This window comes from Bufo bufo, chromosome 9, assembly GCF_905171765.1.
Source record: "Bufo bufo chromosome 9, aBufBuf1.1, whole genome shotgun sequence".
Taxonomy (NCBI): domain Eukaryota; kingdom Metazoa; phylum Chordata; class Amphibia; order Anura; family Bufonidae; genus Bufo; species Bufo bufo.
In genome coordinates, this window is record NC_053397.1 from 17,487,766 (window position 1) to 17,498,304 (window position 10,539).

Below are 10,539 nucleotides of genomic sequence, written 5' to 3' on the forward strand. Positions count from 1 at the left end.
GTTACAATGGCCATTTATTCCAAATCGTGACATTTAAAGCTAATCTTCTAGCCCAGAAACAAATAAAGGTTAGTCCCTTGCCCGATTTGTGCTTTTAATGAACATGGAGAGGTCTATAGCTAACAGACACAAGAGAAGAGGGCAGGACGCCCCGTTACCTGCATGTCCACTTCATTCTTAATGATTTTTCCATCGGCCCATTTGAGTCTGTTCCTGGCCTCCCCTATAAGAATGAACACAAGATGGATTAAAAGGAGGTAACTGCATTTAAGGGAGTATGTCGGCTGCGGGTGCTATTAAAGGGGTTCTGCAGTTCTTTTTTTTTTTAATGATGACCTCTGGATAGATCATCAGTATCTGATCGGTGGGGGTCCGACACCCGGGACCCCTGCTGATCAGCTGTTTGAGAAGGCAGCGGCGCTCCAGGTGCGCCGCAGCCGTCCCTCCGTTTTCCTCAGGCCCAGTCACATCACGACTAGAATCACTGGCCTTGGCGCGGCTAAGCTCCATTCAAATGCACCCAGGACGAGCAATCAGGGCGCGTGTTTCAAAGGGCTTTCCACAGAGCCTTCACCTGATTAGCTGAGAGCCACCAAATCTCACCTGGGACGGAACCTTAAATTGCATGAGGTTCCAGCGACAGCTCCCGATGATGTGACCCAAGGTTGGGTTCACATCACGTTTTTCGTATACGTTAGACGGATACCTCAGACTGATGCCATACAGCTGCAGTTCACCATAGAGTTCCAATGTAACGTATACGTCTAAAGGAGGCATTAAACGTGATGTGAACCCAGCCTAAGAAGAGCATCTACTGTACTTCACTGCCTGTCTGACAAGGGGGGGCAGCTTCTTTTAGGGTGAACAAAATGAGCCTGTAAACTCACCCATTAGGAGACCCATATTAAAGCGGTAACGCTCGGCCAGCAGCTGCTCTTTGTACTTTTGGATAACAGCTTCAACCTGAAAAAAAAAAAAAAAAAAAGGGGGAAAAATAAGAACAGCAGCTATGCTGAGCAAATATCATTGGGAGGGGGTTAGTTTTTCTACATCAGATGACTATACAAAGTCTGATGTGAAGAGGACTTCCATAAGGTACTTCAGTAAAGCTATACAGACACTGAACAAGCAGAGACATTTAAAGGGAGTTTGACACCAGTTACAGTGCCTCGTAGGCTAGCTCAGCTGAATGTAATGATACCTGTCACTTAAAGGGGTTATCCAATTTCAAGAAAACCCCCCCCACATGTGCCCGGCCCCTCACCGTTAATATACTTACCCCGCTCCCGGCACCGCTTCTGGTCCCCGCAGCTGCTTCTCCCTGCACACGGATGAAAACATCCTCTTTCGGGGGGAGCAGCAACCAATGGCAGGCGGGGACGAGCCTTCCTAGCAGATGTTTTCATCCGTGTGCAGGGAGAAGCAGCTGCGGGGACCAGGAGAAGCACCGGGAGCGGGGCAAGTATATTACCGGTAAGGGGGCCGGGCACATGTGGGGGTGGGGTTCTTAAAATTAGATAACACCTGATCCATTGCTTCATTCTGGAGAAAATGTACTTTTAACTCATATGGAAAATAAGCAGTTAAGTGCACGGAAGGCGGGCCGAAGCCACTTAGTGCACTCTTGCTTCCTCCGGGGGCCCTTCCCTCACTAATCGACAGGGACAGGTTCCTGCATAGTCCTCTTGCTGGATCGCTAAGTGAAAGGTATCGTTCCATTCAGCTGAGCTAGCCGTACAAGACATTGTGTCTGGTGTATCAGTAAAGACCTCCGCTCTGGGTCGGATTATTGGACTTTCCGAATCATGTAAATTATTATGTGAAGAAGAAGTTACTCACAGCTTCCTCGATCTGCTCTGGTGTCACGGTGACCCCGACTCCACATTCTCTCTCAAAATCAACGGCATCGATGGGGTCCAGGGGATGACCCTTCACGTATTCCAAGGCGGCTGGAGAGAACGAAGAAGAAATCAGAGGAAGGAGGGGAATGAGGAGGCAGCATAAAGCAAACTGCCAGGAGAAGGGCAGGTAATGGAGGACGGCGAGCTCCATCCACACCGCCATCCTTTCCGGAGACAAATGAATGTCAGAGGCTTAAAGGGATATTCCGGTTGATTGACGTTATCCCCTATCCACAGGATAAGGGATCACTATTAGATCAGTGGTGGTCCTACTGTTGGGTCCCCCACTGATCACGAGAATGTGGGCCCTGTAACCACTGCAGCCCCCTAAACAGAACGGAGCAGCTTGTCAGGCATACACACAGCCGCTCTGAGAGTCTCGGATAGAAATGAATGGAGCGACCACACGCATGCCCGGCTGGCCGCTCCGTTCTTTTCACAGGGGGTGCAAGAGGCACGGGGCACCTGTTCTCATGATCAGTGGGGGTCCCTGCGGTAGGACCACCACTGATCTAATAGTTATCCCCTACCTATACTATGGATAGAGGATAACTTCAACCAACTGGAATACCCCTTTAACGAGGTGACCCTGTGCAGGCCAAGTATTAAATTAAAGTGGTGCTGTAATTGGTTGCTATGGGCAACAAGACCAGAATTCTGTTTGACAGTTTTGTCCTGACTATTTCTTTGAAGGGAGTCTGACAGCAGCTGTGACTCCGCAAAACTGCTGACAGCACTAGATAGGCGACAGGGAGAGTGGTGTAAAGATATCAGGCTGCAAAATCCAAGTATTAAAGGGGTATCCTGGTTGTTACAAGTTTTCCTAATCCCCAGGTTAGGGGATTACTTGTAGATCAGTGGGGGTCCTACTACTACTCCCCCCCCCCCCCCCACCCCCACTGATCACAAGCACAGGGACCCCGAACTCCTCAGAGTCCCTGAATCGGAGCAGCAGGTGGAGCATGCTCACTGCCGCTTCATTCCTCTCTACAGCACCCAGCTAATTTCAGAACTCCCATAGAACTGTATGGACCGGCAGTGACATGCCTGACCCGCTGCTCCATTAATTTCAGGGGTTCAGAGGGTTAATAGGTCCCCGTTCTTTTGATTGGTGGGGGGTTCCAGTGGATAGGAGATAACTTGTAACAAACTGGAATATCCCTTTAATCCCCCTGGTGCCACAACCACAAGTGTCCAGGAGGTGGTCCTTTCACCTGCACTGAACTCCACCCAGCCTCTCCCCCGAGTAGCAGCGTTAGTCCAATCAGGAGACTGCTAGAGCTGTCACTCGGAGCAGAGGGGAGGGGCTAGGAAGTGTTCCTTACAGAGCGCTCAGGGCACTGCACATGAAGGGACCGCCTCCTGGACTCTTGTGATCGTGGGGGATTAATACTAGGAGTAATGCTGAGCTCACCGGCTCTAAAGACGGCGGTGACAGAAATTACCGTTCAGCTGCAGATCTGTGGAGATTTTCTTGCCGACGATGTATCCGACAAGAAAGCCCAGTCTCTTGGGGTCCTTCAGGCGGGATGACAAGCTGTAGATGAGGGTGCCGATGACCTTGTCGATGGACGGCCCCAACACCGCCTGGGCCTGAAATCAAGCAAAAGGTCCGGATAACGCAAGAATCCAACGGCGACTGTACAGCAGGAGAAGGATGTATTGCCACATAATTGGGCAGAATTACCATTCAGGGCTGTAGGAAAGCTGGGTGGAAGGAGCTGGAAGGGCAGCCATGGTGGTGGCCACCCAGACATATCCAGCAGGGCTGTGTAAGGGGTTAATTTTGTGAAGAGGGGGCTGTAAGCCGAGACCTGCCGCCCCTAACAAGTTCTGAATAGTTTTCCATTTGCCGCTGACGTCATTGGACGGCTCTGGTTATGAGCTGGTGATTGAACGCTGCAGCCGGAGGAGCCGGGCGGAGAGAGGCCTGCGGTTACACACGACAAGCTAGAAATAAGTCCTCCGGAGGATGACGGACATCACATCTATCAAAGAGCAGCTGTCCGGCTGTCTAACCTTAATATATGACATGTACCCCCTGAGCAAAGGCGACCTCAAAATTGTGACTTTGGGGTTTCATAAGCTGTAAGCCATAATCATCCAAATTATACCAAATAAAGGCTTGAGATATCTCGCTCTGCCTGTAATGAGTCTCATATGTTAAGTGAGTTTTAAGTTGCATTACTGAAATAAATTAACTTTGCATGGTATTCAAATTTTTCGAGTTTCACCTGTACAGTATGTGACCGCTGCAGCCAGTTACTGTCCTCAGTGGTCTTCCACTCCCTGGCGTCTTCCTTCTGTTGGAGGACGGGCGCCAGAAGACGCACGAACGAGGCTACCGCTCCATCCACTTCTATGGGATTGTCGAAAATAGCTGAGCACTCGGCTACTTGCAACAGTCCTATAGAAATGAATGGAGGGTGGCCGCGCATCTACGGCTGCTCTCAGCTCACTTCGGGGGTCACGTTCTGGCGATAGGAGCGGGACCCAGAGGTAAGACCCCCAACTATCGGACATTGGAGGCATATCCTAGCTATAGGATACGAATGTCTCAGATAAGACAACCCCTTTAAGACACAGCTGTTGCTCTACAGCAAAAGGTTATCTACATAAAGGCGCGTCCAACAAGGCGCATACACTGTGGATTTTCTGGCAGCAAATTCAACGCGATTCATGCAGATTTTGATGCGGACAGCACAAGGCTCCCGAGTCTCATGGTCTTCTAGGATAAGAATATGGAGTCGCTCTCCAACATGCAATACGGAGACTGGCTACGAGATATCCAGGGGTGAAAGCTGAGGGCAAGCATCTAGGACGCCATCATGACAGACTTTAATGTCCTGATGCCATGGCACCACCTTGCATAATCTCATCCAAGGAACCTATGCAGAGACCGTCATTACCTAATGGACTTCAATTGGCTCCTGTTTGAGGCAGTCAGAAAATCAATCAGATCTACGGATAAAAGATGCAATTCCAATACTAGAGGGAATTGCTATATAACAAGTCAATGGTAAATGAACTACTACTCCTAGCATGCTAGGAGCAATAGCCACAGGCGGGGACCACTGCTATACAAGCTGTTCAATATTCAAGCCTAACACGCATCCAGGGCCAATTACATGGGGGTCGGGGAAGCTGAAGCTCAAGGTCAAGCGCAGTTCTTCTGTATTCTTGGCTACTTGTCTTCCCCGGACACCTCCGCTGTTACAAATCCGAAAAATCCAGTGCAAGCCTGCAGGAGACGCCGTGTTCAATGGTAATCATGTGCCTCATCAAGACAGTATGGAAGCTTCATCCATTTCCTCACAGGCCTGTATAGAACACCCCTATATTGGACAATAGGAGATAAATAAAATCCTCCATAAATCCATTCCCTTTAAAATGTTTGCACCACTGCAAAGCAAGGCCATGTATTTGAAGGTCACCCACTGATCTGAAGGTGCGCCATGTAATACTGCCTATACCAGTGGATGTGCATGGTTGCACAGATCTGTCCCTGGCAAAATTGATAAAAACCTGGCTGCCCGCTGCCACCACTAGGGGGAGCTATACAAATCCACAAGCAGTCAGCTCCCTCTAGTGGTGGCTGCTGGGAGCCAGACAGAAGAAACGACCCCTTCTGGAGGGAGCTTTGTGAAGACTATGTGGTGCTGAGGGACCCCTGTATGAGACGTGGCGCAGTGTCACGGAGCTAGGATGTCCACCTTCAGTCTACATGACGCACATGTGAATTACCTCTGTGTCACCCAGGGGCGGGGCCAGAAACGTAACTAAACCGGTCCTGTGAAGTCCTGGTAACAACCTCCAGGACATAGTTATTTCTTATGGCTGATGACTGATATTATAGGTTGAACCTCACAATCTGCACTCCCAGCATCCACCTTGGAGAGTAGTCTCCTAATGCATTAGTTATAGGGGTAGGAATAGGGATGGCATGCCTCCTATGTGCAGCACTCTGGGTTAATCGAGTCCTATAGACCCAGCCCCCCATTACTGTGCATTGTATAAATCAGCCGACTCCACACTGTCCCCTAGTGGTGGGGAGGTGAAGGACAGCCGGACGCCACCGATCCTGGGGGGGGGGGGGGGGGGGGGGGGGGACGGACTAAAAGCATCAGTCAGAAAAATTTAGGACTCTTGTAACCACCATAAAAATGATATCAATAGCTGATACAGCTTATGACGAGGGGGTGTGTGCACATCTAACTTGTTAATAATGAACGCAGACGGCTACTACCAGAGAGTATGATGAAGATCGATTATAGCAGGAGGCAGCTGAGGTGCGGGGGCGCCAGGACTTGTGCAGCAGACAGAGGAGGGTCTCCTCAGGATATGCATCAATTGCCCTCACCCTAAAATGATGCACCTTGAGGTAAATCCAGAAGCCTTACATGCAGACTGCAGAGATTTTTGCACAAGGATTTGCACTGGGCAGGGGAGGTGAGATTTCCGAAACCTTACTTACTTGGGGGCAAGATCCGTAGAGGAAGATTTGCGCCGCGCGTGCACTTACCCCTAACAATTTGAGACACATTTTCTGCGCGGAAGGCGCCCAGACATGGCTATTCTCTTCATAAACTGCGCCACACCTGTCCACAGGTTGTGTGTTGTATTGCATCTCAGAGTTCCATTCACTTCCATAGAGCAGAGCTGTAATACCAGACACAACCCCTCGAGGAGGTGTGGCGCCGTTTCCATAAGAAAGCAGCCATATGTTACTGATATCATACCACCCCATTTCCCCTTGATAAAGGCTCCATTCACACGTCCGTGGTGTGTTGCGGATCCGCAACAAACCCGCCCGGCACCCCTATAGAAATGCCTTTTCTTGTCCGCAAGCTGCGGACAAGAGTAGGACATGTTCTCTCTTTTGCGGAGCTGAAGATCGGGGCCACACTCCGCAAATGCGGATGCTGACAGCACACCGTGTGCTGTCCGCATCCATTCCGTTCCCATAGAAAATGAATGGGTCCACACCCGTTCCGCAAAATTGCGGAACGGATGCGGACCCATTTGCGGACGTGTGAGTGGAGCCTAAGTGGAGGTCCAGGGTCCAGTAGGGCGGTAGATTATGATGTCACAAGTCCCATCACTACTATTGGTGATCGTTAGCCGGCCGATGAGGTCATCAGCCATCACCCTAGTGAGTGCAGAGTGTCAGGACAGGAACATCCGGCCTCCACATCACACAGGGTACTCTTCACGTAGCGAGCCATGCCCAAGCTCAGGAAATTACCACCCACGCAAACCTGTCGCATCTGCCCTGAGACTTCTATAACACACCTACTACTCGGGGAGCGGGGGTGATACCGCCAGTTTTACAGCCGCAGATCCTACATCCCAGCCCCAACGCCCTTAATCTATTCTTCCAGCAGATAATTTACACTAATTGCAGGTTTATCCCATGTCACGTTTAAAGGGTGTGTATACTTTTGCAAGCAAATGTTTTTGATTGTTGTAGCAACTTTGCAAACATTCTTGATTTGAAAAAAAAAAAAAATAATAATCCACGTTGGGTATGCAGTAGTGTTGGTCGAGCACCAAAGTGCTCATGTGCTCGAGTAGAACACTTCCCGATGCTCGTAGAGCACCCGAGCACAATGGAAGTCAATGGGAGAACCCGAGCATTAAACCAGGCACCCCCTGCTCTGAAGAGGGGAGGGTGTGGGGACTCTAGTTCGGCTTAGGAGTCCCTGCTCTGACTCCATATATAGCTATGTCCATATAAGGAGTCAGTGCTTGGGGACACCCAGTGTATTTAAATCTAGCTCTGTGTGCTTTTATAGTGTCAAAAATGATTTGATCCATATGCAAATTAACCTGAGATGAGTCCAGCGTGAAGGAGCCCAGCACCGGCCCGCATCCTCCGAATCTCCTCCTTGCTCCTCGACGTCACAAAGCTAGAGCGCCGTCATCTCGCGATGGCATCGCATCGCGAGATTACGGCGCTCTAGCTTTGTGACGTCGGGGAGCAAGGAGGAGATTCGGAGGAGGCGGTGCTGGGCTCCTTCACGCTGGACTCATCTCAGGGACAGGACTCATCTCAGGTTAATCTGCATATGGATCAAATCGTTTTTTGACACAATAAAAGCACACAGAGCTATGGGGACTGGGTATTGCGGGTGTGCTAGCGGCCATCTAGCAACCCATGTCTTCAGCTCTATACACACAAAATCCAGGTGACAGGTTCCCTATAACATTCTTGGCTGTAATGTAGAAGGTTGAGAGTTCGAATCCCGCCAGAAACTTTTCAGAAATAGAGGCTAAATTAGATTTAAATACACTGACTCGTCATCGAGCTTGAGCACACGCAATATTCGGCCGAGCATGCTCGGCACAACACTAGTATGCAGCTTATATGTCGGTCTATGGGTCGCCAAGGTAACAGACAATACAGGTGTAGACTGTTCCTGCAATCCCCCCCCCCCCCCCCCCCCCCCCCCCAACCAAATGGGTCCTGGCACAAGTGGAACGATGTAGACAGTAGAGACCTCCCCAAAAATCACCAGCCTCCATGTTTAAAGGGGTATTCTCATCTTCCCTTTTCATACTTACCTTCCTTGAGCGCGACGTTCACTTCCTTGATTCTTCTCCCGGCCGGGCCGCGCTTGCGCAGAAGACTTATTCCTGGCCTGTATAGTACAGGGGCGGCGTGCGCGTTCGCGGCTCTGTACTACACTGGCCAGGAAGAGGTCATCATGGCGCGTGCAGGACATTGCGCGGCTCAGCCGGGAGAGAATCTTCAGTCTTCTGCGCAAGCGCGGCCCGGCAGGATTCGACAGGAGAGGTGGCCGTAACCAGGGGAGACCAAAGACAACATCAGGTAAGAGGGGACTTATTTTCTAAAAAAAGGGTGGGAATTGGGCAATAACATGTATTTAGAAAAATGATCACTGTCAAATCATTAACAGATTTAACAGTGATCATTAAGATGAGAATACCCCTTTAAGGGAATCCGATCTCATACAATGTAACGGACGATTGCAACATTGTACCAAACAAAGTACAACATGAAGCAATGTCCTCATCCTGAAATTACTGCAACAGTCTGGACAAAATGTTATGCAGAGCGATGCACAGTCTCGGGTCAGGCTATGTTCACACCAGCCAAGAATCAGCCTACAGGAAGGACAACGGCGCTAATCCCTGTGCGGAACCGCGGCAGGAATCCCAGGGCTCCAACCGGATGGATCAGATTAATCCAATCCGCGCGAACGCACCTTTACTCCCTTCCACCCCCCCAATTTATTGTGTCACCCAGACGAGAGGCGCAGTCGTGACCACACACAGGGTTCATAGGCCGTCACCATGGAGACCCAGCATTCTGCGTGGGAGCTGCAGACACAAAATGGTGGGAGTTTTTTTTTTTTTCTTTTTTTTTTTTTTTTATAAGGAAGATGATTTGCAAAGTTGCTTCACTTGCTATACCAGAGGCATGGGGGCCGTTCAAAATTGTTGCAAAAGTCTACACACCCTGACAGGGCTCCACTTGACGTGTACGTCAGCCGTAAAGGGACAAGTGAAAGTGAAAGATACCTACCTACCTAATGGACGGCGCACACAAGAAGAAAGGGAACCAATGATAAAATGTGATTAAGGGGTCCCGCCCTGAGCGGTCAGTACCTGGAGCACGGCGTCCCGCAGTAACGCGCTGAGCGCCTCATTCTTCAGGGTCTCCTTCGCCTTCTGTTCACTGAGCCCGATAGACGTGAACAGAGACACCGAGTCGGCCGCCATGTTGGAACCGGGAAAAAGGAAGACAGGGCAAAGCCACCAATCACAAGCCAGCGCGGTTTACGTCACGTCCGGACGGCCCATAGAAGGAAAAAAAGTACCGGGGAGAAGTGACCAATGGCAGCGCGCGGATACACACAGGACAGGAGGGTTAGCCAATGGTGTGCGAGGAGGATGATAAAGTAGGCGGGTCCTGGGTTGCATCAGAATGTGAGTAGTACAGCGGTGCGCGCACGTGGGTGATGGAGGCTGCTGGATTCTGCACTGTACCTGGAGGCTGTTGGGAAAGTATCAATGGATAAACTGGGCAGTTTTAAGCCTCTGTTCACACCATGCATGCGTCTGAAGTACATCCAGTCCAATATATCCACATTATAAATCTGTGGCTCTTTTCACTGAGATTCTCCTTAATGCTTTCTTTTCATGGAGGAAGTGCCCACCAATACCATACCAGCCAATGGGCTCTACGGACAACATGGCGCCTGCGGTGCAGACCCAACCGGCGGTGAACTGCGAATCTCTGTAGGGCAAGGGTCAGCAACCTACAACTCCCAGCATGTACACGTTCTTGTCTGTTGTAATTCCCATAGAAGTGAAAGGAGGATTCTGGGAGTTGTAGTTTCAGCACAGCAGGCCTGATTCTGGGGCGCTGTTCACATGACGGGGTTCACATACATAATAAAATACAAAAAACACGGTAAGCGTGAACTGAGTGACAGATGATGGAGAGGGGGGGGGGACCCTGCCCATAAAGGCTTACAATCTTTCCATCTTAGGCCTCATGCACACGACCGTATGTATTTTGCGGTCCGCAAAAAACATCTGCAAAAAATACGGATGACGTCCATCTGCATTCCGTATTTTGTGGAACGGAACAGCTGACCCCTAATAGAAC

At 50.1% G+C, this 10,539-nt stretch overlaps 1 protein-coding gene across 1 annotated transcript in view; it reads right to left on the reverse strand.

Annotated features, from left to right (window-relative positions):
* QARS1 (glutaminyl-tRNA synthetase 1) overlaps nucleotides 1–9,683 on the reverse strand; it is a 52,756-nt gene extending 43,073 nt beyond the window's left edge. The window contains exons 1-5 of the mRNA XM_040408684.1: nucleotides 9,534–9,683; nucleotides 3,347–3,494; nucleotides 1,840–1,949; nucleotides 888–963; nucleotides 159–223 (exon numbers count right to left, since the gene is read on the reverse strand). Of these exons, the coding sequence (XP_040264618.1) occupies nucleotides 159–223; nucleotides 888–963; nucleotides 1,840–1,949; nucleotides 3,347–3,494; nucleotides 9,534–9,647 (513 nt within the window). The 5' untranslated portion in view covers nucleotides 9,648–9,683. The remainder of the gene's footprint in view (nucleotides 1–158; nucleotides 224–887; nucleotides 964–1,839; nucleotides 1,950–3,346; nucleotides 3,495–9,533) is intronic.
* Between the last annotated feature and the right edge of the window lie 856 nt (nucleotides 9,684–10,539).